Source organism: Drosophila biarmipes, chromosome 3R (genome assembly GCF_025231255.1).
Source record: "Drosophila biarmipes strain raj3 chromosome 3R, RU_DBia_V1.1, whole genome shotgun sequence".
NCBI lineage: Eukaryota > Metazoa > Arthropoda > Insecta > Diptera > Drosophilidae > Drosophila > Drosophila biarmipes.
In genome coordinates, this window is record NC_066616.1 from 30,883,308 (window position 1) to 30,899,606 (window position 16,299).

General features: G+C 40.1%; 1 protein-coding gene across 1 annotated transcript in view; it reads left to right on the top strand.

Annotated features, from left to right (window-relative positions):
- LOC108025053 (cardioacceleratory peptide receptor) overlaps positions 1-16,299 on the top strand; it is a 39,633-nt gene that overhangs the window by 15,127 nt on the left and 8,207 nt on the right. The window contains exon 2 of the mRNA XM_050889426.1: positions 1,238-1,630. Within this exon, the coding sequence (XP_050745383.1) occupies positions 1,262-1,630 (369 nt within the window). The 5' untranslated portion in view covers positions 1,238-1,261. The remainder of the gene's footprint in view (positions 1-1,237; positions 1,631-16,299) is intronic.

Below are 16,299 nucleotides of genomic sequence, written 5' to 3' on the forward strand. Positions count from 1 at the left end.
GCATTAGTGGGCCAAATACCTGGCTGCCAGGGGCAAAAGTTTTTCCCATTTAAAAGGAGAATTTATTTGCGATTTTCGGGCACGTCGTTCGGCGCTCGACGTTCGAGGGCCTCCCGCAAAGTTGCGGCTAATCAATTTAAAGTTCCACCCAAGGAGCAACGAACATGGACAGATGGATCCCAGGTCCCAGACGCAGGCACATATGCATGCATAAATTTCCGAGAGGAGAGGCCACAAAGTTCAGGAGTCCCTTTGTTTGCCACCGGCAAACGTGACACTGCCATTTGGGCTTTAAATGTCCATTGTTGGCTGCTAATTGTTCGGATTCCTCTCCAGAGGGTCAAGTCAGATGCTAGCTTTTGCCATACAATTAGGAACACGTTTTGGGGTTCACTTGACACGAGCCTGGTGTCACAAATTATTTCGGACCACTGAGCGCAGTTAAGTCACTCAGGTAGGAAGGGTTTAGAAGTGTGTTGATTGAACATCAATAGTAAATTGTAATACTATTGAAATTAAGTTCATTTGTAAATGAGACATTTCTCTAAGAAGTAAATATTAAAGTAAAGAAATGCAGAACACTAAGGAAACATAAAAAGATCGATATTAGCGATGTTGGGTCCAAGCTATGCATGTTTCTAAAACATAAAAAGCATCGATATTATCGATAGTGTTATCGATCGTTTAGCAACACTTCTATATAATCGACTTTTTTTACATCAAATTTATTGTAATATTTTTCAATTTATTAAAAAAGAACCTCAGTACCAGTTGCATTACAAATGATATATCCTCTTTGTAATGGAGTGCCCCCAAGTGCTCCATCCAACAGGGAAGCGGCAATAAATGTTGGGATAATTGCACACAGTATCATTCCCCTGTGTTATCTTACAAGCCATAACTAATTTCTAAGGAATCAGCATACCAGCCGTATGTACACACTCACGCCCTCACCCTACCCCAAGTCACCCCCGGCGTATGCGCGATATTAATAACAGGCCAACAATCCCGCACCTGCTGTTGGGCCGAAGTTTACACACAAAAGCCATGTTAAGTGAGGCAAATATTTCTGCATTTCGCTGGCGAAAGTACTTAAAGCATTTATTACGCAGCTTTTCCCTTCGGATTTATGGGTTTTTAAGTCCTCGGGGTGGGATCAGGCCATACATTTTAAGATATATTTGCGTACTTTTAAGCACTCTTTTAATTCTTGCTGTTAATTTCCACTTATTTCCAGGCGATGCCCGACTGAGGCGCAATCATGCTACACTTAAGGCTGTACGATAGCTCGTTCTACTACGCGCTGGAGTCCTCCGGGGTGGGGTCCACCTCCTCCTCCTCGGGCTCTGTGGCCCCCCTCTCCAGCACCACGGAGGGGGCGCTCAATGGCAGCCTGGAGGGGGCTGGGGGCCTGGCCATGCCCGACACGACGGCAGTTAATCTGACATATATCACACCTGCGATATCACACGTGATTCTGGCGCCAACAACGATACCCACAGTGGTCCAGGTCCAGACGACAGTGGCGCCTTGTCACGACTTCGACTTGGCACTGGAAGCGGGCCACGGCAACTCCACATGCGGCGACCCCGGCGAAGTAGACAATTTAAATTCGTTCTACTTTTATGAGGTGGGTGAGATGCTATTCGCCAGCACACACAAACTAATTTATTTATTCGAAACCGAAGACCCAGCTGTAGCGCCGGCAAATTTTTGAATTTTAACATTTGAACAGTACTACAATAAATGGCAAATTGCAATACATTTTTCATGCCGCAAAATGAGATTTAAGAATCGAAATTCAAGCCACGTTTGGGGGAAGAGATATTAGGGGTTTCCCTTTAAATTCGAATAAAAATGATTTACTCAGGGAGGGTTTCCTATGGCAAGGGAATACTAATGATATTTTTATGGAAAGTATTATATTAATTTTTAGAATTTGTAAAAACAATTTTGGGAGGCTGTTAAATGTTTTTACTTGGCTCATAACTTAAACGATTTTGTGTTGTAATAAATACCTAATAATATTTAAGAAACACCTTTGTGTTTTCACACTTTAAGCAATATTACTTCCTATAATACCGAGAATAAGCAATAGCAATTCGATTTATTTTTATGAGGTGGGTGTGAAAAATAGAAAGAATATTGCCCACTTGTCCATTTTATTGGTGGGGTTTGGAAGGCGCAGGTGTATGCTTTGATTTCCACTTTAATCGAGACACTGCGAAAAATATTTGTTGAAAATTATATGTTCTCATTTATAAATATTTACAAAATTTTCATTCAATATTAAATAAATGGAATATTAAAAAACAATATTTTAAGAAACATTTCTTGATTATAATTTTACCCTTGAAAGAAAAGTAACTATTTTTTGCCCAGCAGCTGCATCTAGATTTTTTGTATCTCTTGACCGAAATCAAACAGAGGATAACTGGGAGGAAAGGGTCACAAAGTCGCAGCTGCCGAGGCTGCTTGTTGCTTGACACTACCATTTTCCATTTCCAACAATTTTCCCTTTTGGCAATGGAAAAGCAACGAACTGAGCAAACTTCGTTTCGCGCTGACAAACCAGCCAAGTCGCAGCGCAGAAGAACAATAAAACGCCAAATGTCATTTGGCAGCTGGAAATTAAGAAAATCCAAGAAGAGGCGAAGTTTTTTTATGCCGGGTTGAATGGATGGCATTAAGTATGCAAATGGGGGATGGGCCGGGAACAGTCTTTATCAATGAGGGGCAATCAATCAGAGGGCCCGGCAGATCGTGACAACAACTTCGATTAAACTAAACTTCCGTTCGCCTTGCGCTGCCATAAAATGAGCGCCATGAAAGTAATGAAATTTGCCTGGCCTGGTGTATATGGCGAACCCCATCGCATAAATCACACCATTGTTGGAACGGAAGTAGCCCTCGACCGAGCCAATTTCCAGGCAGCCAAGTTTAAACGCGCCAATCACTCAAAAGCACAGTGCGTGCGTATGTGCGTGCCATAAATTCGGGCTTATTTAAATGAGTCCCCTTTTCCAGGACCCCCGAAAGGCGGAGACTTCGGGATCCGCCGCACCATATGGCATCTCGGTTGACAAGGAGCGGCGTCAAGGGTTTTTATCTCCCTCGCCGAATGTAACAATAACCTCATGGCGGCGGCTAAGTCTTATTGATTTGTTGTTTGCATAGTTGGATCTGGCAATAAAAAATATTATATTCATATTCTGGTACTCCGACGCACAGCAGTATTTGCACAGCTGAACTTGATAGCAAAACACATTCTATTTGAATAAATAAAAGGTTCGGTTGTAAAGTTCATACGCATATGCCATAAATTTACTTCCCGCTGGACAAGCAAATAATATAACTAGTGTATAATAAATCACTTAAAACAAAAATAATTACTTATAAAGACCCTTTTCCAAATGACATACAATTCACTCAATCCGTACCTTAATAGAATTTCTTTGGTAAAATAATATTTATTTTCGGACTCTGTTTTTTTACACACCCCTATTAACAGCCTTTGACAACTGGCAGCAAATGAAAAATAAATAAAAAATATTTTACATGGGTCTGATAGACTTCAAACCGAAACTTGCTTTCGGTAATCTGTCACACAGAAGGCGTCACAAAAAAAGGGGAGATGAAAGCGGTGGCAAAATGCTGGCATAAAAAGGTCGCTGAACTGGCAATATTTTCCCTAAATCCGTATGTATATGTAACTATGTGGGAGCCGAGGTTCCCAGGACCCCGAAAAGGGGTCTCATATGATTTGCAATTCAAATGGCTTAGTTGAGGATTTGGCCTGACCAGCGGTCATCCGTGGCACAATTGTGATTGCTTTTTCCATTGGCCAAATCCCACGGAATCCCCTGTTAACACTATTAAATCATGTTTAAGTTAACAACTGAGCTAGGCAACCCTGTTAAATCATGTTTAGCTTAACAATTGCGTTTGGCAACCCTGTTGATGCCTCACCTTGAAGTTAATAACTGAGTTTGGCAACCCTGTTACATCATGTTTAGCTTAACAATTGCGTTTGACAACCCTGTTGATGTCTCACCTTAAAGTTGAGGGGTTGGGCATTAAGTTCGCTTGGCACAGATATGCCAATTACAACTGCATTGGGATAGGAAAACTGAGGGATGGGATGGGTTGGGCTGGGAGGTCAGGAGGTTGGCCAATGTCACACTATATTGACCATGGCCAACTGCGCATTGCTGTCCAATAAACGAGAAAGCGGATCTGGGGGCATTAGACGACGCACATAAACGGAATCGAACGAATTTCTCCCGACTTGAAGGGACTTTTCCTGAAAGAATCGACATTTTATGTTTGTTTGTTTGCTGGCCGGAGGAAAGGAAATAAAACGATAGCATATTATGCAGCCGCACATTTTGTTTGGCCATTGAGGGAAAATCGTGCGAGTGAGTGTGTGTGGACAAGGAAAATATCACATCCTTGGCTTAGCCTTCACACATCGCCTCTCAGCTTATTACTCCATAATTACATATGTTCTAATGAGACCCTCTCACTTTTGCTTTCGCTTTTGCCATTTCAAGGCGATCCAGCTACCCACGTTCCGATTTCGCATCTAATTTTAGCCCGGACCTCATGTGGTCGCTTGTTATAACGCATATATTAATATTACACAATTTAGCCACAACAATGGTGACCCTGGTGAGCTGGCTAATGCGACCATCAAAGGCCAAAATTAATTGCCATTTTCTAGGGTGACAGGGCAAATATTTGAAAAAAGAAACACGGCCTGTTGGCATGTTGATAAAAGTCAAACAGCTGCCAATATAATAATAGTAGCCAAATTGGCCTTCACAGGAAGGATGGGGGTGTAGTAATGAGTGCACATAAACTTTGTTGAATAAAATTATAGTTCGAGGGCACATAAAACCTAACTTTGTATAACGAAAATTTTTCAAAAATGCTTTAATAGGAGTTTGGCTCTTTAAACCTTGAATTTGAGGGCACAGAAATGTTTTTTTTTTTTTTTTTTTTTTTTTTTTTTTTTTTAATTAACATCTTTATTTAATATAATCCAGGAACAGATCTAATTAAAGCCTTTAACCTAAATGTTTTCTTAAGTAAATAATCTCTTAATTATAAATTATAATTAGTTTTCAACTTGGTATATAGGAGTAGATCAAATTACGACTAGTTTCAAGTAAATAATATATTCATATTAGTCTCTTAGGAGCAGCCCAAAATGTCTTCTTTTGAGCCTGTGAATTGGGATAGCCCCCTGTAATCTCCGGGCTAGACGATTACGGTGTTAAATGTTAAATGTTAAAGATGTTTAATAAATTTACAAAGGTGTCTAAAAGTATGCATCAATAATTTTTTAAAGGTTAATTTGTATTGCATACTTTTAGTCGCCCATTCAGGGGTTATATTTCCCTAGCTTAAGAGTTTATATAATCTCAGCTTTAAGCTTTAATCACTCGAAATCTTCTTTTATAAAAGGCTTGCCCTAAGCGAAATTTTTACACCCACCGCAATTTCCCTTGCTTTGGCAAATATTATTCTGCCAAAACGAGAACGCGTCGATTCCGAGAACTCATTAATCTAGCGCAAAAATGTGTCTTAAGCTTATTTGCCAAGGAAAATTAAGCATGTGCAAGCGGCAGAACGGCGAGACGCATGTAAAATATGGGACACATGTCCTTGTCTGCGATGTCTGGCTTCTGGGTTCAGAACCTGTTTCTGATTCTGGAAGGTTAAACACTTAGTGGCCACAAAGCGGCGTCATTAACTGACTGACTGGCTGGCTGAGCCGGGCCGAGCTGCAAGTGTGATATTAACTCATTTTCCCGCTTTTTTAGCAATTTAATTTGCCTTCGTCGGGTGCGTTGGACAGTGGGGAAATTACAGCACTAAGCGGCTTGCGGGAATAAATTTACCCAACGACTGGGGCTCAGCCGAGCTGCATGTTTACGATGTTAACAGGGCTTTGAGTATTTGCCCCGCCCTCCAAGGCAGTAAATACAAACATATGTGTTTTTTTTTGGCTCCTCCAAGTTGAGGTGTAATTACACTTTGCCAAGCTTTAATGCAAATTAAAGCATAATTCCAGGCGGCTGACACGCGTGGCTGGGCTTAATTACACTCTGTTGACAAAACAAAACGCCCACAAGGCCATCAAGTGCTTGAGTGGCCAACGAGAGTTGGCCTCAAATGCTCAAATGTGACCATGGGGACCGAACGGCGCTTACTTGGCTAAAAATGAGTTAACAACATTATTTGCCCATTGGCCAACGCCAGTGACCACTGTGGATGCTGGCCGGCTTCCATTCCAACATCAATTTTATTAAGGCCGCCCAGGATCCGCCGCAGGATGGCCGCAGGTCCTTGATGAGTACTGCCCGCCCGCCCCCTGCGGATCCTTGGGCCCAGCCCATAAAATACTTTTTGACACGAGTTTTATCTGGCACGTCGCCTGTTAGTTGGATGTGTCATAGCGATTTATAAGGATTTGTTGCCACCAAGAATAACCAGTGACAGTTGCAGTGAGAAAAAGCAGAGGAAATGGAGCAGGGAGTCAGGTTACTAGCGGGTTTCTAGGAAATATTAAGAAGGCGGTTAATCGGCTTTGGGTGTTTTTCTTCCTGAATTCGTGTTTAAGGGATTAGGCTTTAATACGGAAATACATGAAAATAGACCCAATTCAATTCGTAGAACTTTGTCCTACTAATGAAAAAATCTACTTTTTTTTTTTTTTTTTTTTTTTTTTTTTTAATTAACATCTTTATTTAATATAATCCAGGAACAGATCTAATTAAAGCCTTTAACCTAAATGTTTTCTTAAGTAAATAATCTCTTAATTATAAATTATAATTAGTTTTCAACTTGGTATATAGGAGTAGATCAAATTACGACTGGTTTCAAGTAAATAATATATTCATATTAGTCTCTTAGGAGCAGCCCAAAATGTCTTCTTTTGAGCCTGCGAATTGGGATAGCCCCCTGTAATCTCCGGGCTAGACGATTACGGTGGGCAGTTAGACGGTCGTTGTACCTGCTTGAGAAGAACGATATTTGGTCTTCAACAAGACTCAGGTTTAGGTCATTGTGAAGCGTTTGGCCGCTAACGAACCACTCACAGCCAGTGATTTGTCTTAATGTTTTGTTCTGGACGGTTTGGAAACGTTTTCGGTGGGACGCAGCCGCCACTCCCCAAATTTGGATTCCATATCTCCAAGTTGGTGCGATGATTTGTTGATAAATGTGCCGCTTGCATCTTAGAGATAGTTTGCTTTTCTTGTTTAGCATCCAGAATAATTGGTTCCGCTTTAGGTTGCACATTTTGACGACTCTGGCAATATGTTCTCGGAAGGTTAGGCGTTTGTCCAGTGTGAGGCCTAGGTATTTCGCCTTAGTCGCTTGCTCTATGTCCACATTATTAATGTGGACAAAATCTACTTTAAACTTGAAATATCCTTGAAAAGTGCTGAAAAGTATGCTCCAATATATCTTATACGCAACGCATTAGTTTTATTGCTTACTTTTATGCACTAAAGTAAGTAGTTGCAGTGTCCTTTATGGATTTATTTTCATAAAGGAAATGTTTTTCAGTACATAAAACAGATACAATTTTCTCCAAGTGATCCAAAGAACGACCTTTGCTTGCTTCCGATAAAATATGAGAATTGTATTTCACTTGGCATTGAAAGTCATTGCGCTTCCGCCACTTGAGACCAACCGTAATGAGGCCGCAGGACAGGTTTGTTGACATTTCAGCTTCGCTGATTTCTGGCAGCTCTTCAGGCGTTCACCGACACCGAATTTCAATAGTTCACATCCCAGGTTCAATCTGGGGTTCAGTGGACCCTCTTTTAATGCTGACACTTTCCCTCCAAAACGCCCGTTCAAATTCCCCAAAGTGTCGCTTGACCAGCAAAATCAATAAGCATCTCCAGCCAACTAATTGTTATAATTTGCCTGCTCCTCGACTCGCAAAGTCTGCCCGAACCTGAGCCAGCTCGTCAGGCTATAAACTTATGCGAAACAATGAAAGTGTTAATTTCACAAATATTTTCCAGCACAAAGCCAAGGGTGGAAGCAGGGATGGTTGAGCAAATGGATGGATGAGGAGTTGACTTAATGAGTGCTCAAGTTAATTGTTGGTTTATTTGTCACGCTCGAACTTTGAACTCGGCGCAACAATTAAACGTGGGATTCTGCTCCGTCAACTTTTTACACCCTACTCACCCTTCGGACGAAAGGGTTGACGTTGACTTTTATGGCCAAGTATTAAACAGCAAATCAATAAACCCTGGCCAGGATTCGCCTTAAGCGGTGCTTTGTAGAGGAGTGAAAGGCAAATACATATGAGCTATGCTCTATATTTCCTGGAAATATGCCAAAGGGGACGAAAAGTCCTCGAAATAATAATAGAAAAGGCCAAAGGCTTCTTTCGCTTCCTTCGGTACAGGCACTCAAAACTGGTTCGAAGTTTTTAGTACACAGAATTTCTCGTGCCCTTCGTGAGCCGTAAAAAATCTAATAAAAATGTAAACTTCCTCTTATGGCCGCTTGGCAAACCTTTTTACTGTCCATAATCAATCTTTGAGTCCGTCCTCTTGGGAGAGCTAACCGCTATAAATAACCGCAGGACTACGAGGCTAAAACGCCCCAGTCTGGCTAAAACCAAAGCCACGCCCCGGTCGTGTCTGCACATAATTTGTGAAATAAAATACTTGCTGCCGAGGCAGCCCAAATTGAAACCAAATTAAATTGCAATAAATCAACATGGCGTTAATAGCGTTCCTCCAACTGATAAACATTAAGTGGGCGTCGTCATGGGAGATCGCCATCATCCTCGCCCTCGAAATCGGAATCGAAGTAAACAACAGAGGGGAAAACCTATCCTATCCACATGTGGGTTCTGGTTAGGTGCTTTGCGCTCCTCTATTTGTGCTTCCTTTTTAACGTCTAATTGATTTGTTTTCCCCGCTGCGCAAGGCAAAAATTTTGGGGGGATTCATCTGATTCGCAGACTCTGTATGTGATTCGCCCACCCCACTGGCATCGATTTCAAGCTGCTGTTTGTTTTCCTTGAGTCCCAGTTACAAGTATGTATTTCTGCAATCAGCGAGGCGCAAACAAAGCCCTGGGCCATTCCTGCTTTGGATTGCCAAATGCTTTATTATCGGTACAGTGGAGCTTCCATAAATCAATCCAGGAGTTACCGGGGGCGACACAAAATTCAGTGGGGTGATTCATAAAAGGTGTAAAAAAGTATGCTGATAATTTACAAGAAAAACATTTCATTTTTCGGTGCATACTTTTAGGCTAATTTAAAAGGGATTACAAAATCTATGTTATTATTATGGTAATTAATGCTCTTTTATTTTATATTATTACACATAAATCTAACATATTTCACTAATTGTTTGGAATTGCCTTAAGGTTTCCAAAATTTCTTGAATAAATTGCTTGACAATCAACAACTCAGATATAATTTAGGCAATTACAACAAAAACTTTAAACATTACAAGTAATTTAATGCCCAGCTTTGACAGTTTCTGAAAGCAGGTAGCTTAACTCCCCCTAATTATCTCATAAAATCTTGAGTTATGGAATCTCAACTGTATTCCCATTTAGCCAGGGGAATTGTACTTGTAGGAAAACAAATGTATACCCAAAACAATAATACAAAAGAGCCGGACAAAGTCAAATCGCAATAGCAGACCCGCATTTATCACAGCAGATAAGTGCTCACATATCCTTGTGCCATATTTCCCATTTTCCATTTCCCAGTGCCCCGCACCCCAAGCATTATAATCATCCTCCGGAAGTGAACTTAATGACTGACATCAAGCGACATTTTGTGCAACAATAAGCTGCGGCGATAAGGGCCGCCGAACAATGGGGCGTGGCTGTCTGCTGGGGATATCACTTGCCGCACACTCGACAAAAAATTTAATTTCATTTTCATAAGCAGCAAAACGCCACTCACTTCCGTTGACAGCCCGCAACACATAGAAAATGGCTCACAAAAAGCGGCAACATATCTCTGAAGGCAAATGGCATAGCTAGGGGAAAAGCGGGGAAAAGCACAGGGTAAATGCTGTGTGGAAAACCCAACGCAACTACATTTTCGCATCATTACAATTTGCATGCATAAGCAGCCAGAGCTAGTGCACACAATAAATTTTGCATAGCCCAAGTCAATTACAGCTTTGCTGCTGCTCGGTGGCACACACTGCGTATGAGCAATGCAGGGCGGTACCCAAAAAATAAGGAAAGTAAGGAATACGTATTCGAAGCACACGACTGCACTTGGGTCGCGCGAAAAAAATGCCACCAAGGGCGGCACTTAAAAACCCCTAAAAAAATACGATTGTGTGAATTATGCAAATCGGAAAAGCGCTGAAATCCGCGCCTAAGGGAGCCCCCGATGACCCCCAGGCCAGATAATTGCAGTAGAATGTTTGGAGTTTCGCTGCGACACTAAGCTGCACGGTTTTCCCTGGGAAGTGGAAAGCGGGAAAATCCCCCGAAGCGGAGAACATTCATCTTCAGCTCCGTCGCCAGCTGCTTTTGTGCAAGTGCGCGAAATGCGAAGTGCGCTTAATGAGAAAATGCAAAAGGCGACAAACCAACAGCGAAATTATGCTCAGTAAATACTTAAAGTGCCCCAGCCTCGGAAAAGTGTCAGCAGGAAGCGGGAAGCAAATAGAAAGCGGAAAGTAGAAGGTGGAGAGGGGCAAGCCCGCATCCCCCGGCTGAGACTGAGCTATTTACATGGCCTGGCAAGTTCAAGTAGGTCAACCTCTCACAACGCACCAAAGTATGCAATGAATTGTGTGGTGGCTTAAATGAAATTAAATTAAATGGCTAAGAGGAGTGCTTGTAAGCAGAGAATAAATATTTATTTATTTTATATCGCTCTGAAAATAAGCAAAGTGGTTTAGAATTAATTGGACGTTTTTGAGTCACCAATTTTAAAGTTGAATTTGTATAACTACTGCATATTTATTGTGTAGCAACCAAAGATTTATTTTTCTTTCAGAAGTCATAAAATATTTACTTTCTACAATTTTAGTTTTAAGTATTTGCAAGACAATTTAACATTTTTTATTGCACATTATCTCTCATTTTTCACAATAGTAGTTTTTATTGTTTTTAAGTTTGGCTGAGGCCTAGACATCTTTATAAATCCAACATATAGAGACCTCTAAGACCTGAGCTCCCTGGTGCTATTTGGAGCGCACTAAGTTTACCTGATCTGGGCTAAACAAAACATGAAAACGTTCCCCTCACAAAATCAAGTTACAGTTGAAATTCACTTAAATAATTCCAAGAATTTTCTTTGGGGATTTGCTTAAAATTCACTTGGGGAGGGGGTGGGGCTGCATGCATGTCAGACGGCAGGTAGACTCACCTATAGAAGAACACAATTTCTTTCGCCATCGCGAGGGAGACCGAAACGCCACATCAAAGGACGGGAAGTACATGCCAAAAAAGCTTCAAAGTGGCAAGACACGATGTTTTCCGGGTAGGGGGGGCAATGAGCGGTGGGATGGGGGTGAGGTGCACTCGATGGGCCACGTCATTTACGCAATTTCGATGAAATTGGCACAAACATCCTCCTTCCCAACGAACAACCAACACCTTTCGATTGGCTCTGTCATTCACAGGTTGGGCACCGCCGATGTCGAGAGACGGCAACAGCTTCCGTGTGTTTACAACTCATAATAATATTCCCTCTGCCTTATCGTGTATAACCCATTTGCAGTAATAATTAAGAGCTGTGTTTACATCTCCTTGGTTTCCTGTTTTCCACAGAGGAAAGAAATCAAGAAAGCTTTTTTTATATGTATTCAGATCAAGGCAATGAAAATCAACCAAATTAAAGAAGAACAAAAATTGTTACACCTCAAGAAGTGAGAAGAGAAACATGAAATATATCCTAAAATTGCACTTCTAGATCCCATAACTTAAATCTTAGTGCTCCGAGGGCTACCTCTGTGCATTAGTCGTCGAATTCTCTAATATTCTACATCCAAATGTTTCTTTCCAAAGAGGGTCAGGTTTTTAGACTTTTTTATGTTTAAACCGTACTTTTTAAATTTCATAAATTGAGTAATTTTATACCAATCCAAAAGTGAGATGCCTTTATGAGTTTTTGGCGCAATTCTCTCATAAGCTATATTAAAATTATTTTTCTAGGCGAGGGTCAGAATTTTAACCCATTTTCATGTTCGATTTCTTAGTAATTCCCATGACCTTCCGTATGAGAGCCAAAAACTGCACTTCTAAATTTCATAACTTGGGTAATTTTGTCCATATTTAAATGTGGGATACCTCTAAGAGTTTGTAGAGAAATTCTCTGATGAACTACATTAAAGTTTTGGTTCGAGGGGCAGAATTTTAACCCATTTTCATGTTCGATTTTTTAGAAATTCCCATGACCTTCCGTATGAGAGCCAAAAACTGCACTTCTAAATTTTATAACTTGGGTAATTTTGTCCATATTTAAATGTGGGATACCTCTAAGAGTTTGTAGAGAAATTCTCTGATGAACTACATTAAAGTTTTGGTTCTAGGCGAGGGGCAGAATTTTAACCCATTTTCATGTTCGATTTTTTAGTAATTCCCATGACCTTCCGTATGAGAGCCAAAAACTGCACTTCTAAATTTCATAACTTGGGTAATTTTGTCCATATTTAAATGTGGGATACCTCTAAGAGTTTGTAGAGAAATTCTCTGATGAACTACATTAAAGTTTTGGTTCTAGGCGAGGGGCAGATTTTTAACCCATTTTCATGTTCGATTTTTTAGCAATTTCCATGACCTTCCGTATGAGAGTCAAAAACTGCACTTCTAAATTTCATAACTTGGGTAATTTTATCCCTATTTAAATGTGGGATACCTCTATGAGTTTGTAGAGAAATTCTCTAATAAAATACATTAACATTATTCTTCTAGGCGAGGGTCAGAATTTTAACCCATTTTCATGTTGGATTTTTTAGTAATTCCCATGACCTTCCGTATGAGAGTCAAAAACTGCACTTCTACATTTCATAACTTTGGTAATTTTATCCCTATTTAAATGTGGGATACCTCTATGAGTTTGTGGCAAAATTATCTGATGAACAACATTAAAGATTTTGTTCTAGGCGAGGGTCAGATTTTAAACCCATTTTCATGTTCGATTTTTTAGCAATTTCCATGACCTTCCGTATGAGAGTCAAAAACTGCACTTCTAAATTTCATAACTTGGATAATTTTATCCCTATTTAAATGTGGGATACCTCTATGAGTTTGTAGAGAAATTCTCTAATAAAATACATTAACATTATTCTTCTAGGCGAGGGTCAGAATTTTAACCCATTTTCATGTTCGATTTTTTAGTAATTCCCATGACCTTCCGTATGAGAGCCAAAAACTGCACTTCTAAATTTCATAACTTGGGTAATTTTATCCCTATTTAAATGTGGGATACCTCTATGAGTTTGTGGCAAAATTATCTGATGAACAACATTAAAGATTTTGTTCTAGGCGAGGGTCAGATTTTAAACCCATTTTCATGTTCGATTTTTTAGCAATTTCCATGACCTTCCGTATGAGAGTCAAAAACTGCACTTCTAAATTTCATAACTTGGATAATTTTATCCCTATTTAAATGTGGGATACCTCTATGAGTTTGTAGAGAAATTCTCTTACAAAATACATTTACATTTTTGTTCTAGGCGAGGGTCAGAATTTTAACCCATTTTCATGTTCGATTTCTTAGTAATTCCCATGACCTTCCGTATGAGAGTCAAAAACTGCACTTCTACATTTCATAACTTTGGTAATTTTATCCCGATTTAAAAGTGGGATACCTCTATGGGTTTGTAGAGAAAATCTCTAATTAAATACATTAACATTATTCTTCTAGGCGAGGGTCAGATTTTTAACCCATTTTCATGTTCGATTTTTTAGTAATTCCCATTACCTTCCGTATGAGAGCCAAAAACTGCACTTCTAAATGTCATAACTTGGGTATTTTTATACCTATTTAAATTTGGGATACCTCTATGAGTTTGTCCCAAAATGTTCTAATAAAATGTATTAAAATTATACTTCTAGAAGAGGGTCAGATTTTTAACCCATTTTCTTGTTCCATTTTTAGGTAATTCCAACAGGATGAAAACTGAACTTCCAGGTAGCAGATTTGGTAATTGGTTGAATTCTTTAATATTATAAATTCAAGCATAAAGAGGGATTTATATAAATACATTGAGCAGAACAGTATTTCGAACGCAAGATTCATGTATTCGTTCGTTTATGGGAAAGATAGCCTCTGTAAACAGAGATGCATCAAACCTTTTAAAGGGCACTTGCTGTCCTTATTTGTCACATAATTCGCTTTTATGGTATTTTTAGTTTCCTCTCAAGTAGATCCCCAGTAAACTTGGAAGCAGGACTCCGCCAAGGCGTGTAAGAGTCGCGTCCTGCTGCCGTTTTCTACGTGAGCAGTGTCAAATGTGACGCACACACACTGGCGCATTACCCGACAATGTGTGTGTGTGTGCATAAATGATTAAGTGCGTGCTTGCATTTGGCTTGCACATCACGTATACGCCATGCATTTTTGCCTTTGACACAAAGCACTTTATAATGCTAGCCCACACACACACTCACATAGCAGGACGTTTGCTGTTGCATTAGACTCGCATTTCACATTTTATGGTAAAGCACTTTTTCAATCACAAGTTTTTATTGTATTTGTAAATTACGATTTAGTATCCAATTTGGATTCAATTTTCAATCGAGCTGCAGCAATAAATACTCCAAAATTACAATACAACACCACAATTCAATTATGAAGGGAAATAATAATACGAATTAGGGCTCTAAGTGCAGAAAGGTATCTAAAAGTGTGCAGTGAAATCGGAATGTATATAAGTTCTAGCATACTTTTAGACACATCAGTGAAAGCGTGTTAATCCTTGTGGCTTCAGTTTATGAACTTAAATTAGATTTAATGGCTATACAAATAACCCAAATTGTATGTGGTTTGCCCAAACGAATAAGTTAGACAAGCTATGCGAGTATGGTGTGGACCTACATTTCTCCCTACCCTTTTTCAGCAACTTTATGTGCGAATCCCCTAACGCGAACAATCGCAGCAATTTGCATAACAGAACATGCCAACACTTTTCATTTACACACAAAATTACTCGACTTTCCACCTTGTGGAAAGGGGAAAAGCCAGAGGAATCAGGTCTTACTTTAAATGGAATCAAATCCAGCCGCCAAGTGAGGCTCCAGAATGTGGAATACCCATGTATATACACTCACCAGGCAGTGTAAAAAAAGCGGAAAAATAACAAAAGCCGGCAAATCCGTAAACTGCAGAAGCAACAAAATCAGAAATAACAACTCCGGCGACTAGTTCTTGCTAGAAAGTCCACACTGCGGACTTGGGAGCACTTGACTGCCTGCCAGCCTTCCATTGCCACGTCGGACAGTCGACCGACTTTGCCAACTTGTCCGATCTGCTTCCTTGTGGAGCTGCTGCATTTCCGCCTGCCAGGCATCCTTCTCCTTCTGACCCACCTCCTCGTCGCCTTTCTCGTCCTGGCGAAGTCCTTTGACAAGTGCCATTTGCGGAATTTTAAATTAAGAAAAAGTTTACTTAGCTTTCGATGGGTCTGACTGGCCCTTCCTGGAGTACTCGCAGCTTGTCTCTTCGTTAATCGCTAGGTGCAGCTGTCGTTTGCCAAATGAAAGTTAATTAAATTCGTCGAATTCCTGCGGCGGAAGGGGCACAATGAAAATGAAAATGAAAACGAAAATGGCATTCGGAGTAGTCAAAGCTGTAGTTAAAGCCGATACATCAGCAGTACACACTTACATTCAGAGTTTATCTTTATCCTCCCTTCCCTTTGGCTCACTTTAAGCAAATGTTGGCCCAAACTTTCTAGTTGAAAGTTTCTATTTTGCTTAGAGTTTTTCGGTTTGCTGCTGCGCAGGCAAAGTTCCTACAAACTTAGACAACAGGCTTCTAATGATGTCTATGGACATTAGGTGAGTTGCTCCGTTAGCCAAAAACTTTTGAGCACTGTGAAAGTTTTCACTAATTTAAAAATGGTTTCTGCATAATTTTTACGTCTTCGTTTAATTGGGTGAGGAATTTTCTTTGGGAAAAACAAATGTGGAGAATATAGAAATTTATAAATTGTGTCTAAAATTATGGAACAATTTATTTTCGAGATATATGAAGGCTATGCTCTTTTTGGAGCATACTTTTAGGTACATTTAAGCACCTAACTAATTTAAGCGCCTAAGATGGTTGCA